Source organism: Oncorhynchus mykiss, chromosome 1 (assembly GCF_013265735.2).
Source record: "Oncorhynchus mykiss isolate Arlee chromosome 1, USDA_OmykA_1.1, whole genome shotgun sequence".
NCBI lineage: Eukaryota > Metazoa > Chordata > Actinopteri > Salmoniformes > Salmonidae > Oncorhynchus > Oncorhynchus mykiss.
The window spans coordinates 14,390,976-14,417,812 of NC_048565.1; the positions used below are offsets into that span (position 1 = coordinate 14,390,976).

Here is a 26,837-nt window from a genome sequence, read left to right on the forward strand (position 1 = left end):
TTATCAAACTCCAAGTGGGCTGTCATGTGCCTTTTACTGGGGAGTGGCTTCCGTCTGATTTAGTGGAGTGCTGCAGAGATGGTTGTATTTCTGAAAGGTTCTCCCATCTCCACATAAGAACTCTGGAGCTCTGTCAGAGTGACCATAGGGTTCTTGGTCACCTCCCTGACCAAGGCCCTTCTCCCCCGATTGCTCAGTTTACTCAGGCTGCCAGCTCTAGGAAGAGTCTTGGTAGTTCCAAACTTCTTCCATTTTCCCCAGATCTGTGCCTCGACACAATCCTGTCATGGAGCTCTACAGACAATTCCTTCGACCTCATGACTTGGTTTTTGCTCTGACATGCACTGTCAACTGTGGGACCTTTCAATAGGAAGGTGTGTGCCTTTCCAAATCATGCCCAAGTTGTAGAAACATCTCAAGGATGATCAATGGAAACAGGATCCACCTGTGCTCAATTTCGAGTTTCATAGCAAAGGGTCTGAATACTTATGTAAATACGTTTTTTAAAATTTGTAATAAATATGCAAACATTTCAAATCCGTTTTGGCTTTGTTATTATGGGGGTGTGTGTGGATTGAGGGGGGAAGGAACGATTTAATCAATTTTAGAATAAGGCTGTAACGTAACAAGATGTGGAAAAAGTCAAGGGATCTGAATACTTTCCGAATGCACTGTATGTCTTCTGCAGAGGGACAAGAGGGATCTATGAGAGAACTATTTTAGATCAGTCATGGAAATCAAAGTGCTGAAGAAAAATGAGCTCATTTAAAAAGCTAGAGAACAAGCTTTGAAGGAGAAATACTGTTTTGGTACACGTACAGTCATCTACTGCAAAAATAGTATTGCGATATTGTCAAAGCGATACAACCATATTTTCTAAGATAATATCCTGATTTGATGTAACTATCGCTTAAAAAAATATATTTATTGCCCTGTCAGTACTTTGACAAATTAGCTGTAAGAACACTATGTACACATCAAACACCTTTTACCCCAAGAAGGCGTACGCTTGTGGGCAATACACGTTTTAAGATAGAACGCATATCTTTTTTTAACGATAAATATGGGTGACTGGGCCTTTTTGGAATGAGGGCAAAACAATGGAAAAACATCACCATTTGGACTCCAAAGGTGTCCCAAACGCGCATTGCAATGATCCAACACTGTAAACAGTGGTGGCTTTTCTCGATTCCCACAAGCACAGCTCTTCCGACACGGCACTTTTCCGTGACCACACATGCTGATTCTTACTCGATGGGTTCTTGATAGCAAGAGGGTGGAATGCTCTTTGTACAACTTTTTTTTTGTTAGCAAGCCTTGTTGATCAGGGAGACTTAAGTACAGTAAGTACATTTACAGCGTATCGTTAGTCGATTACAGCTTGCGGATCTAAACGGAATCCGAATGGTTCTGGTGTAGGCAGCATAGCGGATAAGAGCGTTGGGCCAGTAACTGAAGGATCGCTGGTTCGAAGCCCCAAGCCGACCAGGGGAAAAATCTCTCTGGAGTCACTCTGGAGAAGGGCATCTGCTAAATTACTAAATGTAAAGATTCTGCTGTACCGAGTGCTACCATTCGAACTGTAGAAATAATAGTAGTCCTTTTGGAGTGAAAAGTCCACCCACACCTGTGTTTTGTTGTCACCTCCTTGGAGGTAGAGAGGCAGTCTCCAAGGCCGGCACTGTTTTCAAAAAGCCTTGCCAGGGAGGAGAAGCCATTCACAGTACATTCACAGGCATTTCTAAAGGCTCCACTGCATTCCAGCTGTCAGTGGAGGCGGCGTGAAAAGAAAGCCTTTCAGGGCTTTCTAGCTGGAGGTCAGCTGTAGACAGGACTGAATGCTTTCCCACTGTGTGAGGATGCTTCTGCCTGCCTGCACTTTTCTCCCAAGTCGCAAGTGCACATGCCTTTTCTTGTTTTGGTAAATTGTAATGCGCAGCAATGTGGACCTGGAATGTCAACATTTTCTCTTGTGTTGTCAGCCCACTGTAATTTATATTTTTGGTGTATAAAATTAAAAATATTTTGTGTGTGTGTGTGTATGCACACATTTCAATGCATTCACACAGCAAACATTCAAGTGCATGCACTCTCATTACCCTATTGAATGGGTGGTACCACAGCTCAAACTCTCTGCTTATAAAAAAATCCTCAGCAATCTACACACAATACCCCATAATTTCAAAGCTAAAACAATTTTTTTTCTTTCTTCTCCAAAGGTCTTACAAATAATAAAACATACCTTATTTACAGGTGTTCACACCTTTTGCTATGAGACTCGAAATTGAGCTCAGGTGCATCCTGTTTCTATTGATCATCTTTGATGTTTCTACAACTTGATTGGAATCCACCTGTGGTAAATTCAATTGATTGGACAGGATTTGGAAAGGCACACACCTCTCTATATAAGGTCCCACAGTTGACCATGTCATAGCAAAAACCAAGCCATGAGGTCGAAGGAATTGCCCCGAGACAGGATTGTGTCGAGGCACAGATCTGGGGAAGGGTACCAAAACATTTCTGCAGCTTTGAAGGTCCCCAAGAACACAGTGGCCTCCATCATTCTTAAATGGATGAAATTCGAAACCACCAAGACTCTTCCTAGAGCTGGCCGCCTGGGTAAACTGAGCAATCGGGGGAGAAGGGCCTTGGTCAAGAAGGTGACCAAGAACCTGATGGTCACTCTGACAGAGCTCCAGAGTTCCTCTGTGGAGATGGGAGAACCTTCCAGAAAGACAACCATCTCTGCAGCGCAATCAAACCTTTATGGTAGCGTGGCCAGACGGAAGCCACTCCTCAGTAAAAGGCACATGACAGCCCACTTGGATTTTCCCAAAAGGCCCCTAAAGACTCTGGCAATGAGAAACCAGATTTAATGTCCTTAATGTCTGAAGAAAGTGTGAAAACTCCTAAAGAATATATATTTTTAATAATGGTCATGCTGCTCATAATGCAATACATGCTTGCTCCCAGTGATCCATATGCAATTCACACTGGGATCCCATAATAGGCTAAAATCTTAGTCTTATCTCACCTCCCAGTGGGCCTTGTCTTGTCTCCTGCAGATAGCGACAGTGAGATCTCCAGTGGGACCGGTGATGTGTCCAAGGATTGCCCTGAGAAGATCTTAGAGTCCTGGGGTGCAATCCTCAACAGATGGTAAGTGTGGCGGTCATGATAACCACCGTTCAGTAAATACCAGCTTCAGTCATTGAATAAGGAAACATATTCAATGTATTTGTCTGAAGTACCTCATTGTTCCTCCACTACACGAGGAGAATAATGAAATTGTTAGCATTACTTTTATATGGTCACTATAATGACATTATTGTAATAAACATCCTCCATTCTAACCCTAATAAACATCAGCTTCAGGAGAGTAACATTAATCATGAATATCCATGCCTGTACTGTAGATGGCCTTAGCCTGATGAGTTTGGCTGTTGTATGTCGAGTAGTTTCTTATCTCTCTCCTGTGTGTCAGGCATGGGAACTTGTCTGTGCGGCCTAAGGGCCTGACTGCGCTGGTGAAGCCTGGGGTCCCCGAGGCCCTCAGAGCTGAGGTCTGGCAGCTCCTCTCAGGCTGCCAGAGTGACCAGGCCCTGCTGGAGAAATATCGCATCCTCATCACCAAGGTAAGAAGGAGGGAAATACACACACACACACACTCACTGACACACACACACTTGTGACACACACACAGACCACCAAAGTAAAGAGGACATACGCACACCGCGCACACACACTCGCACCTCACTCAAACGCACCTCAGTCGCACCTCACTCAAACGCACCTCAGTCACACCTCACTCAAACGCACCTCAGTCACACCTCACTCAAACGCACGCAATCATTGATTCCCACCTGCATTTGTATGTACAAGTTTCACATTTCAACTCCACTCACTCAAGCTCGGTGAGTTTGTGAAATATCCTCAAAATGGCTGAATGTTGTGTGGGTGATGAAAAATTGAAGTTTTGCTGAAATGTACCTTTTCTGAATACGAGAGCCAGTCAAATATATGTGCTGTATAACCATCATGCAAATTGTAATTTCGAGTGCAGAGATTGCGACGATCCCTGAAGACTTTGGTGTAAAAAAACAACAACTGTTTTCACGCTCATCAACTTGGTGTCATGTGACAGTGTCTAAATGCACGTACCCAGTATGAAAATGAAAATAATGAAAATAAAACCTAATATAACTCAAACGGAAAGCATTTGCATTTTTGCGCAGTCCAGGCAGTGCTGAGAGGGATCGTCTCCTTGCAGTTGTTCCTCTGGAGAGACTCACAACTGGGCATTAAATTAGCTCCATAAAGAGCCTGCTGTTTTAGAATTGGAAAACTTAATTGTCCACACAATTTGGAAATGTCATTGGCTTTACAATAACATGATTGACATCGAAACGGCATTAAAAAACAGCAGCAGCATCTCTTCATCAAGATCATTTCAGTTGAACTTGACAGTGGTGCAGTCTGATCCCACAGAGAACAGGGTTGGTGTTGAAGCCTATTCTCTCATGTTTCTCTTGGAGGTATGTTGGTTCTCATGCCAACAATGGGTGATTGCAGGAATTTTTCCACAGTAAAAAGCACTATTGTTAACTCTGGCATAATTTAACACAGTCATTGTGGTGAAATCTCTCAAAATATGTTTTAGATTTTGTGTGACAATGGGATGGGGAAGGGTGTCTAACAACGCCATATAGAGCATCACATCTACACTTAAGAAAATGTTCAAAATAAAATAACTCCACACTAGAATTTCTTAAATTTTAACTTTAGCTTAATATTTAATTTTCATTCTCTCTGTGCACAAGCAGAAAATGTAGCTTTATAATAGAACATAAGTCATGTAACTACTGTTAAGTGTATTTCTGGCATCCTGACCTCAGTGTGCAGTAGGTGTTGCAGTAGCCCAGTCACTGTGACATTCTTTACTGCACAGGTCACTGGTCCATCACTCTTGTGGAGAACATGTGTCAGACAGAGGCTAGTCCTATCAGACCCATGTCCCCTGGCACTAAAACCCCACAGCTAATGTGTAGCATCCTCTATAGTCTGGCCGACAGCCCATAGCTGGCCCCCAACCTAGGCTCACCCACAGTCCAAACAAATTCCATCTCGACTGGCCTCGCTGGTAGATCATGTCGAATAATCCATTTTGGTGGAGCAGCCATGAATGTAATACCTCCTAGCTAATTCCAAGTGACTAATGTATTGATGTTTTTTTCATGAGGACATGTGAAGAGGTTGACTAGGCGACAGGTCCTCACTTTTATGTGTAATACAATACGCATTCCCCCCAGGAGGAGAAAGTGCTTGAAATACAACGCAGTAATCAATTGCCTGAAATGGAGAGATTGGAAGAGGGAGATAGAGAGCGGGAGAGAGATAAAATGGAGCCATAAACAAAAGGTTACTGCTTGCGCATGTGGCACAGAAAATAGATCAAATATAAAATCCAAGAAGGCGATTCAGGCGAAATGACTGAATGAAAGAGAACAGGCTCCTCTTTTCACATCTACTGTATTTATACTGGGCTGTTGTCTTTCGCCTGGGGGTGTAAATTTACCCTTGCAACACGCCTTTAACCCAGAGCCACAGTTCTCTTTCTGTCTCTCTCTGTCTCTCTCTCCATCTGCCCCAGCCGCCTTGCCTCCCACAGAGGATGAAAATGTGAGCTGCTAAATATATTGTTACACTAGTTTACGTAAGGCAGGTTATGTGACACAGAGAATCGCCTGGTGAGCGCTCACTCGTTCATTGTAATTCTTTGAGTAGACTCCCGTCCTTATTGGATGTAATGATGTTGATATAGGGGTTGGCTGGTGCTATTAATAGCCAGATAAAAGCCCAGGGGGTAGTGTTGGGGGGAGGGAAGGGGGACGTGGTGTCGAGGGCTCGATGATACCCACATTATGAATTGGCCTGTCTCCACTCGATGATGATGATGGTGATTCTAATGCAGATTGAAGCCTAAGTGAGTGAGTTGTGGCTGGTTATGGGGGGTATTGATGTCGTAAACCAGGGCACATTTCCCTGGACTTTCTGACGGTGACACGTATTTGAATAATTGCACATGGCACTTCGACAGAAGGCTGGGTAGTAATGCAGAGAGGAGAGAGAGAGGGCTGTTCTCTCGTTTTGTGTATGTGATACGTGGAGTATTTTTATAGGGGGGGATCTCAGTGAATGTTTCTGATAGGACAGTATAACAGTTTAAGGCATGTTTATCGGCCAAGTTATCATTGAGACTTAATCGAAGCTGGTACTCCGGTGTCTTGGGTACAGAGACAAACAAATCATGTCTTTTGCGCTGCAAAAATGCACTTTTTGACTGAAGTATTCCGACCTTGGATGAATGTAATTTCAAACAAGTGTCTTCTCAGCACAGGAATATTTTTTTTGTTTTGTTTTGCGTTTCCTTGGTAACTCCTGGATTGAACTACACACACACACACACACACACACACACACACACACACACACACACAGTGTAGCGCTTTGCTGAGAGTAAGCGTGAAACTAACATTTTCACAACCTTTTACTCTCCCTGTGTGATCTACCAAAGGTGTGCTGCTGTTGAACCATGGCTTAAAACTGATTGAAAGCTATTTGGAGTTGACTCCTCAGAAGAGCCATTTCACGTTAGTTCCTCTGTCTGGATCAATCAATACCATTGAGAAAAGTTGGGTGGTGGTTCAGATTGGAGGTCTCAAACGCTGTGGTGTTGGTCTGTCTCTGAGATTGGAAGTCACCGTCTGTGGAAATAAATATAGTTTTCCCTGAATGAAGATCTTTTTTTTTTTCCCTTTCTGTGATTCGCAGGGATTTCACAATTGACCACTTCAATTGACATCATTATCAATATTTAAATTATTTGATTACTAGGCCTAATTTATATCTCAAATATACTATGAGAAAAATAAAACAATTTAGATAGTATTTTCAGAGTTGCAGTGATGCACTAAACTGTTATTTATTTTTTAAGAGCCTGTTCATGGATGAAACGTGAAAAACGGCTCAAGCAAGCATTGGCCCAGACAGACGGTCTCAGTTTCACGGGTAAAATTGTTCTCTTCAGAGGCTGTGCTACATTCAATTCTCACTTGAATTCCGCTAATGCAGTCTCTTCCACTCAGGCCCGCAATGAAATAAATTTCGGTCTTTATGACGCATGCCATTAAATCTTTGAGGGATCTTTTTGCTTTTTCTCAAGGTGCTTCAGCTACATTTTTATGTACCGTCATATTTTGCCCACACTCCAGCTAGCTTTGCAGTGGCATTTAGTTAAGAGTCTGCAATCAAAGGTAGCACCAGCAGTGTGGAGAGTGGGGCTAGAAGTAATCAGACACCCACGCGTTTTAACCCACAGACAATGCTGTACACTGGGATGAGCTGCCATGGAAACATGCTTGGATTTATTGAGTTCGTTCTACTTGTGATGCTCTTCCGTGCCCATATTCTGTTGTCTATATGTCTGATTTAAACCCTTCTAATGTGATGCTCCTGGATACCCGGCTTGGCTTTGATGGACATAGCCTCCAAACCAAGTTGTGGCAAACAGAGCTAAACTCCCATTGGTTGCCCTGAAAAATGCTTCTCCTGAAAAGCTATGTAAATAATCAGGTCTTGAGTTAGCTACTTTCCTGGTCAGTAGACTACTTGCTAGATTAGTGTTAAGATAATTTAATTAAGATGGGATTTTGGTACTATCCATTTAGAGGCAATCCTGAATTGCTGCATGTCTCTTGCATTAGACTCCTTCAGCCTGTGCAGGTGATATGGTTATGTTTATCTCTTTTCATTCCTTTTTAAATTCCATCATTGATTTCTGGAATTCCTCTGGGTTCCGGCCTTGTCTTCTCTGTCATTGTTCCAGTCCAAGCCTATCTCTATTCAGCTTCCAAGCTGCCATCCCTTTCTGCAGGAGAAGTGCCCTTGAGCTCAGTGGGTGTCTGTCACTCACAATATTCCCCTCAGTGTCTACAGTTCAGCTGCACTGCTGGTGCACAGCCCACCCTCCAAACCCAGTCGCCTCCGTTCACACAGACCCCGACCAGTCGCCTCCGTTCACGCAGCCCCGACCAGTTGCCTCCGTTCACACAGCCCCGACCAGTCGCCTCCGTTCGTTCGCGCAGCCCCAACCAGTCACCTCCGTTCGTTCACGCAGCCCCGACCAGTCACCTCCGTTCGTTCACGCAGCCCCAACCAGTCGCCTCCATTCACGCAGCCCCGCCCAGTCGCCTCCGTTCGTTCACGCAGCCCCGTCCAGTCGCCTCCGTTCGTTCACGCAGCCCCGTCCAGTCGCCTCCGTTCGTTCACGCAGCCCCGTCCAGTCGCCTCCGTTCGTTCACGCAGCCCTGTCCTGTCGTCTCCGTTCGTTCACGCAGCCCTGTCCAGTCGCCTCCATTAACAGTGCACGCCATGCTTTGTCTTCACCTCATGAAGAATCACTAACCTGAAAAACAGATGTTTCTCGTCTGAGAAATGTTGTTCAACTGGGATGTTTCAAGGCCTCATCACAAAAGGTCTGCCCGTCCTCGGGACAGGCTGAGGCCCAACCAAGGGCAATACTGGGAATCCAGTGAGCTTTCCCTCACATAATAGGCTAGGAGCTTGATGGAGAAATAGGTTGTATACCACACTTCTCCCTAGAGGAGGAGATGATGATGATGAATCTATATAGCTACAATGTTTACAGTATTTTTTTTTGTAGTGGATACAATGTAATTTTTTTCAGTTACCTAAGTTATTGTACTTCCTTTTGTATATTTTTACAACACTATTTATTTGTTGGAGTGACCTTAGTACTCTGGGTTTAACTGTATAACTCTCTTGACATTTAACCTTAAATTCTATGCAACCTGATTTTGTTCTCTGGCTCTAGCGTATGGTAATTAATCATTCAAATCTCCTTTTCTCATAACGCATGTTGTGAAGCGTCAGCACTAGGTTGACCTTGGCTTTTTGTCTTGTGTGCCGTAGCAGTTTTTTGTTGTTGTTCTGCTTCAATTATTGTACTCTTATTGAGCAGCTCGACACTGATCTCCCCACTCTGAGGCCCTAGTACCTCCATCTCTCTCTTGAGTGTTAACCAGTGTTAGTGTGAGCTACTGTACGCCAGCGGTGACAAAGAGCCCGGACATCGGCTGTCTGCTTGTCCCAACACAGAGCCATAGTGGCTGGGATCAAAAGGGGGAGGAGGAGGTCACTACCATTGTTTTTATAGCCCCTTCTCTAGTTGGGAACTTAAGAGTTCAGTTCTAGAGCTAGAGCTTGTGGAAGTTGCTTTAACAGCATAGCTTTGTTGTTTGTCCTAGTGTTTTAGTATTGTAGAGGTTAGTTGAGCCTGAACTCGGTAATGGTATACAGACGGTTTACCTCTGAAACCGCCCTCCTGCCTCCCCAATTTGCCGCAGCTTGTTACACTTTGTTGTCTGCCGGTGAAGGATGATCCCAACTAACTGAAATACCTGGCAACTGTAACTAAGGGGCAGGCATGGCTGGGCATAGTCATTGGTCGGAGCAATGGACAGGGGGCTAGAGAAGGGGAGAGGGGAAGCAAGATGGGGAGGAGGGGGCTAGTTAATAGAAAATGGACAGAGATTAGCTTAGTCATTTCGTAATAGGGAACATGTCCAAATTTAGCTCTCTGAAAAAAGAGATGGTGAGAGAGAGAGACTGAGGATTGTGGCTGGGTTGAGAGAGGACCTCAGGTGGAGCCTAAATGGGAGTGGGTAGAGAGAGAGACACTGTATGAGAAGGAGGGGGTAGAGAGTGAGCGGGTGTATGAGAGTGAGGGGCAGAGCATGGTTCCGAGAGAACGAGAAAGCCAGGGAGGGAGGGAGTGAGTGCCAGAGAGAGTGTGTGTGTGTGCAGGGTAGAGGGAGTGTGCGGAAGACAGGGAGAGGGAGAGCGTGAGCGAAGGGAACGGGAACTGTAAGCCAGTCACAGTATCTCCTTCCCACTGCACCAGCGGTGATGGACAGCTCCTCTCCTCGCCGCTCTTCAAAAGGTTCCTATTTATTTTCAGTAGCTTTAGCTTTGTCTTCTGTACTTCACTCCAGGAAATTGTATTTTTGTCTGTTCAGGTATTTATTTGTCGTAAGCTCATTTCGACTGGGGAAATGAGAGGAGAGAGAGACAGAGGACAGCACTGAAACTGGGACTGTCTCTGTACTGGTGGAGTGGTTTCTCTTTTTTTTGTGCCTGGGTATTTGCTACGAGGTGCAGACGTATTGGGTGGAAGAAAGAGTCGAAAGGCCAGAAAGCCACGCCTCCCCTAAACAAAAAGCTCATTTGAATGGACATGTATAAGTAATATTATCAATAGTGGAAACGAGGGGAGGCTGATGTAAAGCGCTTTCACCCGTAGCTATTTGGGGAATGTCACTGGCAAAACAGAACCAAAAACAAGTTGAAGGGATAAAGAAGTGGAATGCAGATCCCACACCCATCGCAGAGTGCGTCCTGAAGAGGATTTCTAAGGTGACACAGTCAGAGGAGCTGAGACACTCAGATGGCCTCTACCCGCTCTAGTACCCATTGATTGGGATTGTGTGTAAGACTGTTGGCAACTCCAAAATTCTTTGCCTCAATCTTCTTTACAACCAGCTTTTGCCTCTCACAACCTTGAGGACGAAAGTTTCATAAAAGTGTGTGGATTGGGATTTCAGAGATCAAAGCTTGATTTGTGGCTCCAGCGTGCGCGCGCGCACACACAACAGAATACGGATTTTGCTGCGCCTCGTTTAGCCTCTCTCTGACTGGAGAGCATTGTAAACATAATTCCCCCAGTGCTCTGTGGAACGAGAGCTGTGACATTAACACCCGCCGAGAGCCCAGTGTTTTTCTAGCGTGTCTGTGTTTTGATTCGGACAATAGCTGAGCATACATGGGGTCAAGACTCGCTACTCCAAAATAAGAGGATGCATACAACAGGACTGAAAACTAACTGCTGCACTCCAGACTTTAGAAGGGACTTTATTGGAGGTAAAAACCAAACACAATGGCTAATGTGGATGTAAATACTCCTATGACTTCTGGATTTTCTCATCTGCTCTTTTTCTGACGCTGAACAAGCTATTTGAAAGCCTAAATGACATTCTTGTTCTAACAGTAAATGTTTTAACACTTTTTTTCTCTTATCGATAATCTCAAGATAGGAGTCACATGCTCCTTGTCTTATTTAATCAGCGGTAGGATCTGCACCGTGTCTGCCTGCATGCTTCTTTCCCACATGTCAACTACCCTGCACCTCCTGCGCTTTTTGCCCTTGTGAGGACAGCCCCTGCCCTCATCCCCTAGCCGCCCAGAGGCAGGAGATGTGGCCAGGGACTGTCAGGAACCGCAGTGGGGATCCCTGCCGCCGGGATAGATGCTTGGTGTAACATTGGCCGACCTTTTTCTGTTTGTGGAGGCAATATATATTTTTCTTTCTTCAACAATAACCCCACTGGCTCTAAGCATGACTGATCAGAAAAGGAGAGCCAAGCTGGTACTCTTGTTTTCCTGTGGGCTGTATTGATTTTCGTCAGTCAGTGTTCATTTGATTGAGACCCAACTATGTGAGAGCAAAAGTGAAAGAGAGCGAGGATAAAGCTCTGTTTGCTGTGGGAGGCTACAGACAGACAGCAGGGGCGGACTGGTCTCCAGTTACAGACCATCTGCATCGCAGGTGGCACAGCACAAACCTGACCCACCAGGACCGCGCCCACAACAATGAATCAGTCAGCGCTGACAACAGACCTGGTACCCACTGCCAACAGCAGCCTTGTGGGCCCGGATCCCAACCACTCTTGCCCCCTTGGCTGGGGCCAGAATGAGGGCCTGGAGGCCTGCGTCTTGGAGACTGCCGTCATCGTGCTACTGACAGTGCTCATCATCGCTGGAAACCTGACGGTGATCTTCGTGTTCCACTGCGCCCCGCTGCTGCACCACTACACTACCAGCTATTTCATCCAGACCATGGCCTATGCTGATCTGCTGGTGGGCCTCAGCTGCCTGGTGCCCACCCTGTCCCTGCTGCACTACCCGGCCGGCGTCCAGGAGCCCATCACCTGCCAGGTCTTCAGCTACGTCATCTCGGTACTCAAGAGTGTCTCCATGGCCTGCTTGGCCTGCATCAGCGTGGACCGTTACCTGGCCATCACCAAACCCCTGTCCTACAACCAGCTGGTGACGCCGTGCCGGCTCCGTGGCTGCATCGCTCTCATATGGGTCTACTCCTGCCTGATGTTCCTGCCCTCCTTCTTTGGCTGGGGCAAGCCGGGCTACCACGGAGACATCTTTGAGTGGTGCGCCCACTCCTGGCCCACCTCGGCGCTCTTCACAGGCTTTGTGGTGTGCCTGCTATACGCGCCCGCTGCTCTGGTTGTCTGCTTCACCTACTTTCACATCTTCCGCATCTGCCAGCAGCACAACCGGGAGATCAGTGAGAGGCGGGCACGCTTCCCCAGCCAGGAGATGGAGGCCGGGGAGGGTGGTGGCAGTGGTAGCGGCGGGGGGCACCACACGGGTCACGGGCCTGACCGGCGCTACGCCATGGTGCTCTTCCGCATCACCAGCGTCTTCTACATACTCTGGCTGCCCTACATAATCTATTTCCTTTTGGAGAGCTCACACGTGTTGGACAACCCCGCCCTGTCCTTTGTAACCACCTGGCTGGCCATCAGCAACAGCTTCTGCAACTGCGTCATCTACAGCCTGTCCAACAGTGTGTTCCGCCTGGGCATGCGCCGCCTCTCGCAGACACTCTGCTCCTTCAGCCACTGTGCAGCCGACGACAGGGACTTTGGAGAACCCAAACCCAGGAAGAGGCCAAAGTCCTGCTCCATCTGAGGAGTTGCAGGCTATTGTTAAAGAAGCCACACATTTGGTTACACAAGGTTACATCTTTACAAAGCTGCTGACTTTTCAATTGACAGGGCTGTCCCAAAGAAAAATACTTTAGGCTCTGACGGTTTGTTTGAAGAATACCAATGACTTTGCTGTATTCATGCCAAGTCATGATTTATGGGCAAAAATGTGATTGCTGAGAGAAGCTAGATTTTTGTAAAGGTTTAGTTTCTGAACTAAGTGGATGAGAGATTGGCACTACATTTTGACTTTAGACCTGCGAAGTGGGGTATAGCTGGTAAATCAAATCAAAGTTTATTGGTCGCTTACACAGTTTAGCAAGTGGTATAGCAGGTGCAGTTAAATGCATGTTACTAGCTCCTAACGGTGCAGTAAAATATCAAACAAGTACAAACAAAACCAAAAAAACAAGAAATGTCAGAACGAATCAAATTAACTCCAATATCAGTAATCCATATGCTGTACATGTACTGTATGTACAGCCTTATGTACAACATCATTCCACCATGGTTACCATGGTTACCTCAGGCTTTGACGTTTACATTTGTTTGTTTCTCGTCAGTCAGGTTAAGTAAAGGACAAAGTTAGGACAAAACACTTTCCTCAAACATTGATGGTGACCTCATGATTTTACTGTCTCTGATTTCACTGTTTTGTGGACTAAAATGTATTGAATTTGAATGCCAATATTGGACTGCTACTATAGGCCTGTGTTCTTAGTAGGCACGCGAAGGCTGAATTAGTACAGACATCAACACGTAATCCTCATTTGCATACACTCCCTTTAGGAGTTCACATGTGCGTGCAAATGGCTGACTATTCACTTACTGTATATACATGCTCCTTGGCAATGGTGGCGCCCACCACACTGATGTACATAACAACAGATCGTTCGTTGCCTTGACCTGTCATGAAAAAGTTTAGCAGAGTTTGCAGAAGGTTTGTTAGCAAACACAACATTGTTCAACGTGTGTTTTAAAAGACTTTCGGGCAGCCCTAAACAGAGAGACGTGGGAGTCAATTTCACGAGTTAAGCAAACTACAAAAAAAACACAAAGCTGGTTTAGTTTTAGTAGATATTTATATATTTTGGCGTGGAACTTTTTAGTAAAAAAAAAAACAAAATACTTTGTCAATGCCTCAGATCCAGTAGCTGTTTAGATGAGTGATTGGTCATGTCCACTAGTGAACACTACCCTCTTTATCTTTGGCTGCTCATCAGAGATCGTCTCCACTTCAGCATCAGCTTCATATGTATGACTCTGTCCCCTTACCTTTTCCATGCTAAGTTTTATTTACCTTTTTTAAGTGCAGAGCCTGTTCCTTTTTAGGTGCAGTAAATGCATCATGACGACTGGTCTTGTGTATTTTACTGTTTGATACAGCACAGGTGTAGTCATTCCAAGCTTTTCTCGTACATTCTCAGAATTCTGCATTTTATTTTAACAGATAATGTTGAAATATCCATACAGGGGCACATTTTCAGTAATACCCAAGACTATTGTGAGATGAGATTCTTATGGTTGTAGGCCATGTGTAGGTAGACCTGTGTGGAAAAACAAGCAGCACAGCCAACTTAAACTCTCTATATCGTGACTGTTTATGTTCAACATTATGCTGCTTAACCTGTGTATTCATTCCTCTTTTTGCTTTACAGATGGTTCTGTATATGTGCCTAAAGATATATATATATATATATATTTTGGAAAATAGATCACAAAGATGTACATTCTGTTCTTCTATATGGTTACAAGGATACACTGCACTTATTTGTATTTATTTTTTACACTGGCTGTGTGACATTGCATTTTGTAACGTGACCTTCCTTTTGACTTGACCCAAAATCCATCAAGCTTGTATTTGCAGTAGTACCATACAATGGTACCATCTTGTTTCAACACCTTTTCAAATCAAATGAACTTTTATTTGTCACATGCACCAAATACAAGGTATAGACTTTACTGTGAAATACTTCGAGCCCTTTCCCAACAATGCAGAGTTAAGAAGTGAAAAGGAAATAGTAACACAATAAAATAACAATAACATATACTGGTACCGAGTCATTGTGCAGGGGAATGGGGTAGTTGAGGTTATATGTACATGTCAGTAGGGTGAAAGGTGACTTGGCAATCAGGATATATAATAAATCAAGTAGCAGCAGTGTCTGTGAAAGTGTGTTTTGGCGTCAATATGCGCGCGTATGTGAGCGTACAGAGTGTACAAAACATAAGGGACACCTTACTAATATTGAGTTGCACCCCCTTTTGCCGCCAGAACAGCCTCAATTCATCGGGGTGTGGACTCTACAAGGTGTTGAAAGCGTTCCACAGGGATGCTGGCCCATGTTGACTCCAATGCTTCTCACAGTTGTCAAGTTGGCTGGATGTCCTTTGGGTGGTGGACCATTCTTGATACACACAGGAAAATGTTCAATGTGATGAACCCAGCAGCGTTGCAGTTCTTGACACAAACCGGTGCGTCTGGCACCTACTACCATACCCCCTTCAAAGGCACTTAAACTTTTGTCTTGACCTTTCACCCTCAACCCCTGTTGTCTCGAGGCTTAAAAAAATCTAATTTATCCTGTCTCCTCCCCTTCATCTACACTGACTGAAGTGGATTTAACAGGTGACATCAATAAGGGATCATAGCTTTCACCTGGTCTCTCACACACTACATACCCACCCACACTGCCTCATTATTATGTTTATTTTCCATTTCTCTCTTCAGAAACCTACCATCACACCTGATTCTCTCTAGACTGATTCTCTCTAGAATTACCCACAGATAGTTATTTCTGTTTGCACACTAAAGCAAGTCACACACATGGAGAGAAAAAATATTTCTCACTTCTCAAACAATGTGCCATCTTTTATAAATGGTAAATCAATATTGTTGACAAGCTACTTTCTCTCTGGATTTTGCTTTATAGTAAATATTGTACTGGTGGTTTCATGAGATTTTAATTGGTTACACTTTCCACAGTAACGCTAGTGGAATGTAGTTTCATTCTAACAAACAAGTTATTGAGAATATACCACTTTGACTCATTATTTGTTTTCAGAAAACAGTCTGTGGTTACTAGGTAGTGTAATTACCTAACCTTTATACAATTTAAATTGACACTGCAGTAAGTGTTACCCAATTAATTTAGTTTCTTCTTAGTTCATTTGTGGCTTCGCTTCCATTTAGTCTCCATCCTTTTTTTTTACAGGTAATTTCTCTGCCAGTAGTTGAATGAACTGTGTACTGATTCAGTAACACAGGTTTCTTTTATACCCATGTGCCACTAAATGTTCACTTTTCCACATGTCTATTATAATGACCAAACTAGTTTCCAATTTCTTTCTGAAGTGATGAAAATGCAAAAATGTTCAAAAACAACTGACTTCAAGTGCATTTGTTAGGGTGTTGTATCTTACAGATGTGATTTAATACAGTACAACGTCTTTATTTATTTATTTATTTTTATTCAAAATTGATATGCTACTTTGTTTTAATAGTATAGTGTCTGTTTTGTGTTCAGGCAACAACAAAAAACATTAAAAAAATTGTATGACAAAATCTCGCCCAGTGACGACTCATACCAACTAGGCTGCTTTATATGACGTGACATGTTTTGGATTAGACGACAAATCAAGAAATTACACATTACATCTATTTTTTTTATTTCTGAGATTTTGTCAAAGGCTATGGTTTTGCTGTTGCTGCCAATCCATTATAACTGATGAAAAATAAAAATCTAGTAATGTTGCCTTTGAACACTGCCTTGAGTTGTTCATGTCTCTAGCATTTTACTGGTGCTGAGTTGTACTATACTTAAGACAATTATTAAAAAGCAGGCAATGATTTGAAAGGGTGATTCACTTGGCTAGTTTCTAGGATTATATGCATAAGATAAATAACTTAAGTGAAAAATGAACTGACATTTAGTATGCTAATGCCGTAGCTGTGTGTGTGTATGTATATATATATATATATGGTATGTAGGGTTGTTTGTTCACCTTGGATTTGAATAGCTACAGAGTTCATCACTAGACCGAGGATTAGCCTGCGTTTTACTGCACTGCACAACACACACAGCAAGGCATGCACTCTGTCTGTGGCTGGATTTCCAAAGGTTACTCTGCCTGCAGCCTCTGAAGGGAAGTAAGATATGTGCAGTTAGAGGAAACATAATGTGACCTTTTTCCCTTCAGCATATCAAATGTTTGTCTGGTCACAGAGGTCTTTGGACTTTGGGAGGTCATGAATAGACTGAACAACGACCACTTCTCTACATCTTTACATGTAACTTATTTAGTGGGTGCACTTACGCAGAGAGACTTAGTCAGTGCAGTCCAGTTTAAGGTAGACAACCACATGACAACCACATATCAAAGTGAAAATGTACTCTTCTCCTGAGTTGGTAGAAAGTCATGATAATGAAGCTTCATTTGAAACTCTACTTTTGTGGTTATTTTGTTGTGATGCATGCAGAGGTTAAGCGGAGTGTACCATGTGTACACCACCGTACCCTTTAGGGGGTTGACCGTAATGTACCTTTCTAATGGACAATGCAGACTGAGGCTATGCAGGTACTTTGCCCTTTCCTGACATTGTAGATAATGTACACCGTGTCACTAGCGCCCAGACCATAGAGAGGCGCTCGTTATTTGGCAGCACCTTCATTATTGCCTTGCTGCCACCGGGTCTAATTTCACTGAGGAAAGCTGGGGCCAGCAGTAATTTCCCTGTTGAAATGTATACATTCAACTGTTAAATCAGTCAAGTGGCTTACGCTCACACTATTCCTCTTCCGGAGGATGTTTTGATTAACTGGGTGTTGAACCTATTCAGACGGTTTAGGGAAATATTTTTCTGCGGCTAAACTGAGTAACACTTTAATCTTTTTGTCTTCTTTCAAATCAGTCCCCCGGACTGGTGTTGTGCATGCAGAGAGCCTTGGCAGACATTTTGACGTGCTCTCAGATGACTATCAGTATGTTTGTTACCAATGGCAGTCAGCCCTGCCGTGCGCTCCCTCTCTTTCTGACAGCCCTGCTGTACAAGACTTTCTCTAAAATGGCTGGGGAAAACGTCTGGTGTCTCTGGGGTGCTCTGCCGCTTGATCGCCTTCCGTGCTCGGTGGCACTCACTCTCCTCTGGCTCTGGACTCAACGGCGCTCAGTAGGTGGCTGTTGCCCAGCCGCTGATACAGCCTTCGCACATAGCGTTCGGGAGGAACCTGTACACTCACACGTTCTAATGTTAAGTTAGCAAGGTGCTGACCTGCCGGGCTGAGCTGTGAGTGGATGTTGCATGCTGGTTATTATTCCATAGAGGGTATTTTTAGGCTGCTGTTACGGCACAGAGCACACCTTTGTTAAGCCCTTTTTCTTCCTGCCATTAAACCACAGACTAGGAGGTCACGTTATCAACGTCCTTTTTTCTGGAAGGCCAATGTGATAAGCTCAACCTATGCTTTATGTTGCTCAGTTATCTCTTCGACACATGCTGCCCCTCAATGTTTTCAGTCTTTACTACTGTGTTACACGGCTGAGGTTTGTTGTGTTTAGTCAACACAAATGAGTTCCCTTAAACCATACGTTGCCCTTTCTCATCCCTCACTTTCCCAGCATATAGCATTCAGCATTTGTTCTTACTTCACACCTTTTATCCATATGCATGAAGACCAAACCAAGAGGAGCAAAGTATTTATGGCCCAATCCTCTCCATGCTACTGTATTATGAATTCCCTTTAATATTAATCAGTGTAGCTGCACCTCGCCCTTCCATGTAACGCCGGTGCTCCTGATGCTGGTGCACTTCCTCAAGGAGGAACACCTGGACCCTTCAGAGAGGCGGAGATTAGCTATTCACAACCCTCTTCCATGCCTTCCGAACAGCTTTAATGGCTACTCTGCATACCACCCACCCCCCCAAACACACCACCACTATACCCAACCCCATGTGTTTTACATGGAGCACCTCTGCCTCCTTTTGAAAGGCTTGGCGTGTGTTTAACCAAACAGGTGCTCGACCCCATAACTTTGCAGGAGTGTCTTGTGTGATGAAGGAGCAGCAGGAGTATCTAGCAGTTCACTTTAGGTGAAGGCTGTAACGTCGGAGCCACTTCCGGGTCAACTCCACCACCCTGCCCACTTGAAAATAAGAGGACTCATTCCTCTACCGCATGGCACTTGTGTAGATCTGAGAGGATTCCAGAAGTAAAAGCCGTCTGGTGGAAATTCCATCGTACTATCCTAAACCAGTGGTTTTTAAACTTTTTCAGCGGGGACCCCATTTCCAGCTGAATTTCTGAGACATTATTTTTACCTCAAGAATTTCTCGTGACCGCACCCCACCCCAAATCTTATGGCACGGCACAACTTTAAAATCCGTAAATGTTGATTTTTACATAAACAAACAAATAACCAAATGAAAAGTTTACATTTATTCAATTAAGTTGTATTTTCCCCATGCAATAATATGTACTCAATGTTTTTTAGTTGCTGACCAAACTGGAGTTCCCCTGCGACCCCGACTCTGAATACCAATGTCCTTCACGGTACACTGGTGCTTTTACCATATTCCTTAGACCTTTCCAATCTTTACAGATATGTGTAAAGTGCATAGGGGTAGGATTGGAAAATGTATTTGGGATTGGACTCTGTAATCACACCTCCAGACCACTATGTTTAAGATTGCCATTTCAAACACAATTGCTCCTATCCACAATTGCAACCATCCCTGCTTCACCTTGATCCTCTCCGTACACGCCAAACAACGGACTATGATATCTCTGAAGGAGTGGCAAACTCAGAGGATTCTCCTGTCTGTGTGGTATCCCTCCCTGCCACTCCTGAGTGAGACTGGCGATGACAGATGATTGGCCTGCGGTCTGTTGACGCTAACGTGCGCTGATAGCTGCCCACTCACCACTATTAGGCTGGTCGTATGCCCGCCTCGCCAGCTAGCACCATCTGGAAGCCCGTGTGGGTTACATCAGAGAGATGAGGGGCGTAGTGTTGGCGTGAAAGCCAACCACCACATACAGTAAACTATAGAGGTAAAGTGCTGTGGATGGGAGACTTTTCAATAGGGGTCCCATGCAAAGCAATATCACTGTTATCACGGTGTCTCACTGTCAACAGATGGAAGAGGGTTTGAACCTTTCCTGGGAAAATGGAATGAAACAGAGATGTTGATCAATGAGATTACAACCTATATTCAACCACTCAAAGACAGCCAGAAGTTTGTTGAAATCCCAATGTGTTCACTATGCTTTCAACCATCTAAAAGCACAACCAAATTCCAATGGAAAAACAATGTCTGATTTTTGGTTTAGTTGTCATCACTGAACTTTTAAACCAGCACAACAAAGTTAAAATGGGAATACAATGTCAGAAACAAATAATTTATAGGGGAACTTCATGTGTTATCACTATGCTTATTTTTTATAGCGAAACCAAATGACCTGGATTGGAGTTACATTTAAAGTACATCTGGGCAGATTAATATAGCAATTGTGAAATCTCCACTGACCTGCAATCTTCAACATGCATGCTTTCTAGGTTTACATAAGTGATTTATATTTATATTAACCTCTGTGGCCATGGATGTCTTACTCATTTTAAGGTTGAATAAATACTGTTACATTAGTTTGTAAGATGGTGAATAGCCTGAAGTTAGGGCTGTCTTACAACAGAAATATTGAATTGTGTTTGGTTGACAACGCAACCAAATATCAACATTTTAAATGAACCGTTTCTACTGCTTTTATAGTTTCACCTGTGGCAGGGACTGTCTGGTTTTAATTCCAGTTTGGCTATACATTTATAATTTTATGTTCTATTCACGTCTCCATCTCAAATCAAATGTTATTAGCTTACTTACAAGCCCTTAACCAACAATGCAGTTCAAGAAATAGAGTTAAGGAAATATTTACTAAATAAACTAAAGTCAAGTAAAAAAACTAACAAATCAAATAACAATATTGAGGCTATATACACGGGGTACTGGTACTGGGTCAATGTGTCAGCAGAATTACGGTCTTACCTCAATTAGCCATGAAATCCCTAGTTTTGATAGCGACTGTTTTCTTGACCCTGTGCCGTGCCATTTTCCCTACATTTCCCCCACGTTGGCCAGCCCCCTAGCAATTTGAGTTCTAGCCAATGAGCTTTAGCCCCTCACCTTTGTGTGACAGCTAGCAAGAGGCCTACCAGCGTCATCCAGTGAGGTTTCAGGGCGGGCCTAATGGCTCAGCAGAGAGGCAGAGGGAAAGCAATGACGTGGTGCCCATATCGGCACATGCTGCGTGTGACACAGTCCATCATTTTCGGGGACGACTTTTGGCTTGTGTGTGCTATTTTCAGAATTACTGGCAAAACAGTATACAAATACAAGACAACCTCTTCAGTGGAAATCTCTCAGAAATCAGTCTCATGATAGCACAATCGTAATAGTCGGTGAGAAATCTGAACGCTAAGCAGGGCTGAGCTTATTAACCCCTGATGGGAGACCAAAGGTACAGTATACATTCACCAGTAGGAGGTGCTGCCCAGCCTGTTGTTTTTCTGATAGTGGATATGACGTTGAAGATCTGAAATAGTTTTATATTTTAACATTTTAATAAGCTCTGTCTGTTGAAAATAGGTTACCATGATGACATAATCCTGTTGTTGAAATGTCACCCTCAAAACATCAATTTATGTTAATTACTTTTATCAAATCCAATGTATTTTACGCAGTAATTCCAAGTCACAATATGTTGACAAATTACGTTGAAACAAAGTTGTGCCCAGTGGGTAGTGTTCTCCTCTATGGTTGCTGGGTTGGAATTTTCCTAGTGCCCTCTTTGCTGAGTACTACATAGCTTGTAGAAAACAACAACACAAAAATGGCATGTATGGTAGTGGATGCATGTGTGCCAGAAGTATAGGGAACTTCCCATTATAAAAAAATGTGGATTCTGGCAAATAGTTAATTCGGTCTCAGTTGCATCATCTGTCATTTTCTGTGTTGTCTTTTACAATGTAGGCTCACAGTACGAAAAAAAAGACACACTTTGAGAATATCTCCCCTATAGCACAATGTCATCTGTATTACTGTGGCTACCTCCCTTATGAAAACCCATTTAGGCCAATGTTATTATTTAGACACTGTGCTCTTGATAAGGGAAGAACGGCAATGTTACAGATATGGCTGTAATGTTCGTATCTCTCCAGAATGGGAGGGATTCCAAATTGCTTATTGGTGATAAGGGACACAATGATATTTTTAGCCTGATGAGAATATGTAATTATTTAGCGTGTGTATTATATATAGCTCTGCCCCACCGGCAGTGTATCAGTGCAGATGCCAACCTCCTTCAGTATCAGCCCTAGCTGCCAGGCACCTGTGCCCAGCCTGACTGTAGGCACTCAGCTCCCCGTCCGCGCACACATCCCCACACCTCCACAGGGCGGGGGCCAACCTCAGAGAGATGGACACATAGAAAAAGAGAAACTGAGAAAACATTAGTCTAGAAAAATAGAGAAAGGCAGAGCAAAAGAGCGATGGAGAGAGACTAAACATAGGAGACAAAATTATGGAGAGAGAGATTGGCTATCCAGCATTTGTAAACACAATGTAGTTGCATTTCCATATTTCTTATTCTTTGTTGCTATGGTCATGTGTACTGCCTTGTGAGGTATAGTGGTGGTCATTGAGTGATTGATTGATAGATTGTGACATAGGAGAGGCTCTTGTTTTCGCTCTCCCTCCTTCATTCCCTCTGGTTCTTCACTCCAACCCAGCCTACTGCTAAACCTCAGGTGGACTAAGCCTGGACAGACTAACGCCTCCTTAGGGCTTCTTTTGCGCGTTCTGATATTTGACTGTTTAGTATTCTGTGTATTACTAGGTACTATTACTGCACTGTAGGAGATAGGAACACAATGTTGCCACACTTGCGATAACATCTGCAAATCTGTGTACGCGACCAATAAACTTTATTTGATTTTTAATACAAATGACATTACATTAAATCATGAATTAACAACCTATAAATACCACAAGACAGACGAGCAGCCCGCGGCCCTCAGGGCAGTGTTTCACATGATAATACGACCAGCACTAGGTAATATGTCGTTGATTAGCAGCCCTCAGGCGTCGTCAGTAAGGCCAGTGTCACGACGGTGGTATTTACATAGGGAATGGGGGATGTTTTCCCTAGCTGTTTTGTCTCCCAGATTGGCTTGAAAAGAACTGTGTTTTCTATTTATTCTCACATACACACACACACACACACACACACGCTTTCACACAGCTGTCCTGTCCAGGTTAGCATTAGAGCACCACCAGGGACTAGAATTGGCTGTGAGTGCGTGCTTTATCCTTTTGCCACACCCCCATAATATAATACTCACTACAAAACGGCTTCAACACATACAGAATCAGTCGGAGATGGGTTTTGTGTGTGTGATGTTGCGTACACGGCCATGTTTTTTCTCTCTCCAGAATAGTCTCATCTCCCCCTCTTTTTCCCCTCTCCACACAAAACAAGGTACAGTGAGTTCACTGGTTAGAAATGGAGCAGGGGGATTGTTTATCATTGTGGTCTACCTCTCCTCTCTCAGGTGTCCACTGTTAGACCAGCTGAAAAGGAGGAAGATGAGCTCCAGAAGTTCTCTTCTGCTGGGGGGGGAGGGAGGGGAGGGAGGAGGAGGGGAGGGAGGGAGGGAGGGGGGAGGGAGGGGGAGAGGACGGGGAGAGGAGGGGGAGGGGTGGGCATTTTGAGGGAGGGAAACGATTGAGAAGTGTAATATAGGCTGCTGAGATGGAGATAAGAGAAAAATAGTGTGTATTCTATTATTATACAGAAGCTTAACTGTTTTCTTGGGAGTTTTTTTGTAGCTGTTTATTTAGTTGAAAGGACAACAAATGGTGTGATTGGTTATGTTAATGTCATTAGTTTCATTGGAATGGCGGTGTTTTGATGAGGGCTACAGAGCACATCTATCAAAGACCCTGTCTGATTTGTTCAGATAAAATTATCTTTGCGTTGTCATGGATACCAAGAGAGGATGATCAACACGTGAATGTTTTGGAATTAGTTAGGTTGGGATCGTGGTAGTTGTATATTATCTACCTCACTTGCTTTGGCAATGTTAACACATGTTTCCCATGCCAATAAAGCCCCTTGAATTGAATTGTATTGAATAGTTGGGATCGTGCTAGTTGGGATCGTGTGTGCTGGACTGTATGTGTAGCATCCAGTATTTTGAGTATGTACAGGTACATCAATCAAAAATGAGAAACAATGTATATGACTCATTGAACACGACCCACGTTTCCATATTTTCGTAGGCAAAGAGTGTGTGACTGTTTCCTATCTGCAGTGTTTTCCCCCTATTTGCAGCCCCACACTGCTCTCCCCTAGCAGAAGCCAGCCAGCCTTGCGTCATCTGACTCTGGCCATTGTTTTCCTGTGAAAAGCCCAGCCAAGGGGGATCATGTGTCCCAGGGCCAGAAATAGCCCCCAGCCATGGAATAACCAACTAATGTCATTAGGAGGCTGAACAAACAGGTTATGAAGGCCCAAGGGAGCGAAAGAAAGGGAGCGAGAGAGGGGATGGAGGAAGAGTGAAAATTCAGTGGCCGCCTCCTTAAGGAGTTGACAGAGTTTTTTAGCATCGTTTAATCAGCCAACAAGTGGCTGCTTTGGAGGAGTGCAGTAACCGCCTCCCCTGGGGAGAGCGACAGCGTGTTTGTCTAGACTTTGGTCTCTAGTGAAGAGAGAACTTTCACTGCAGCCTTGGAGCACATAATAGGATGGTCTGTCTGGGTTTGTGTGTGGGCAACTGAACATGCACAAGCGTGTGTGTGTGTGTGTGTGTTACGTCAATAATAATGACTGCAGGCACTGGCTGCACAGATTGTGTTTGTCTTACAGTATCTTCCTCTTTTGGACTTGGCTGGTAGGTTTCACTGTGTGTGTGTGCTTGCGCCAATATCTTCCTCTGGTAGGTTTCACTGCCTGGGGTTTGTTGTATAGAGATCTTATAAGGCTTGGCAAGTCACTGAGTGTCTACGCATTCTGTATAATTGTGTCTGTGTCCTTTGGTGTTTAAGCATAGCACATCATTTAAGAATGAAGATTAGTGCTCACATGTACCTGAAACAAGGAGATACGTGTGATTGTGTGTTCATGCGATCCTACCTAACGTGTGCACAATTCGCATGCGTTTCTAATTGTATAATTCAAGGCTGCATCTCTACTCTCGTTGTTTGAGCACGAAAACCCCTTTTTCTTTGCAGACGGCAGTCAGTGTAGGCTTTGGTTTGGTCACAACTGGGGCTGTGCCATGAAGGGTCAAATGGAGCCTGTGGGTGCATCCCTAATGGCACCGTATTCCCTATATAGTGCACTAGTTTGGACCATTGTCCCTGGTCTAAGGCACTACATAGGGAATAAGGTGCCATTCTGAATACACACTTTATACATTTTATTTTAAGAACTCATTTCACACCTAATGACACCCAGCAAAGAAAGTAGGTGACAGAGAAAGGAGGAGAGGTAGCAGAGGGTGATCTCCACTTTTATCTCTACAATTATACTAAAGGCTGCCGTGTGTGTGTGTGTGTGTGCACATGTGCATACCTACTGTATACAGTGCCTTGCGAAAGTATTCGGCCCCCTTGAACTTTGCGACCTTTTGCCACATTTCAGGCTTCAAACATAAAGATATAAAACTGTATTTTTTTGTGAAGAATCAACAACAAGTGGGACACAATCATGAAGTGGAACGACATTTATTGGATATTTCAAACTTTTTTAACAAATCAAAAACTGAAAAATTGGGCGTGCAAAATTATTCAGCCCCCTTAAGTTAATACTTTGTAGCGCCACCTTTTGCTGCGATTACAGCTGTAAGTCGCTTGGGGTATGTCTCTATCAGTTTTGCACATCGAGAGACTGACATTTTTTCCCATTCCTCCTTGCAAAACAGCTCGAGCTCAGTGAGGTTGGATGGAGAGCATTTGTGAACAGCAGTTTTCAGTTCTTTCCACAGATTCTCGATTGGATTCAGGTCTGGACTTTGACTTGGCCATTCTAACACCTGGATATGTTTATTTTTGAACCATTCCATTGTAGATTTTGCTTTATGTTTTGGATCATTGTCTTGTTGGAAGACAAATCGCCTTTCCAGTCTCAGGTCTTTTGCAGACTCCATCAGGTTTTCTTCCAGAATGGTCCTGTATTTGGCTCCATCCATCTTCTCATCAATTTTAACCATCTTCCCTGTCCCTGCTGAAGAAAAGCAGGCCCAAACCATGATGCTGCCACCACCATGTTTGACAGTGGGGATGGTGTGTTCAGCTGTGTTGCTTTTACGCCAAACATAACGTTTTGCATTGTTGCCAAAAAGTTCAATTTTGGTTTCATCTGACCAGAGCACCTTCTTCCACATGTTTGGTGTCCCAGGTGGCTTGTGGCAAACTTTAAACAACACTTTTTATGGATATCTTTAAGAAATGGTTTTCTTCCTGCCACTCTTCCATAAAGGCCAGATTTGTGCAATATACGACTGATTGTTGTCCTATGGACATAGTCTCCCACCTCAGCTGTAGATCTCTGCAGTTCATCCAGAGTGATCATGGGCCTCTTGGCTCCATCTCTGATCAGTCTTCTCCTTGTATGAGCTGAAAGTTTAGAGGGACGGCCAGGTCTTGGTAGATTTGCAGTGGTCTGATACTCCTTCCATTTCAATATTATCGCTTGCACAGTGCTCCTTGGGATGATTAAAGCTTGGGAAATATTTTTGTATCCAAATCCGGCTTTAAACTTCTTCAGAACAGTATCTCGGACCTGCCTGGTGTGTTCCTTGTTCTTCATGATGCTCTCTGCGCTTTTAACGGACCTCTGAGACTATCACAGTGCAGGTGCATTTATACGGAGACTTGATTACACACAGGTGGATTGTATTTATCATCATTAGTCATTT

At 43.9% G+C, this 26,837-nt stretch overlaps 2 protein-coding genes across 3 annotated transcripts in view; both read left to right on the plus strand.

Annotated features, from left to right (window-relative positions):
* The window catches only part of LOC110486505 (rab GTPase-activating protein 1-like), a 145,304-nt gene that overhangs the window by 40,431 nt on the left and 78,036 nt on the right, over window positions 1-26,837 (plus strand). For both annotated transcript variants that reach the window (XM_036947517.1, XM_036947567.1), the window contains exons 12-13: window positions 3,066-3,159; window positions 3,485-3,635. In XM_036947517.1, coding sequence (XP_036803412.1) covers window positions 3,066-3,159; window positions 3,485-3,635 — 245 coding nt within the window. The remainder of the gene's footprint in view (window positions 1-3,065; window positions 3,160-3,484; window positions 3,636-26,837) is intronic.
* On the plus strand, window positions 9,604-15,182 carry gpr52 (G protein-coupled receptor 52). The gene has a single exon (XM_021558308.2). The coding sequence runs from the start codon at window positions 11,728-11,730 to the stop codon at window positions 12,844-12,846; it is 1,119 nt and encodes a 372-aa protein (XP_021413983.2). The 5' UTR covers window positions 9,604-11,727; the 3' UTR covers window positions 12,847-15,182.

Bases quoted from the DNA above. Each gene is read 5' to 3' on its own strand.
- gpr52 (XM_021558308.2), top strand. From the start codon at position 11,728: ATGAATCAGTCAGCGCTGACAACAGACCTGGTACCCACTGCCAACAGC.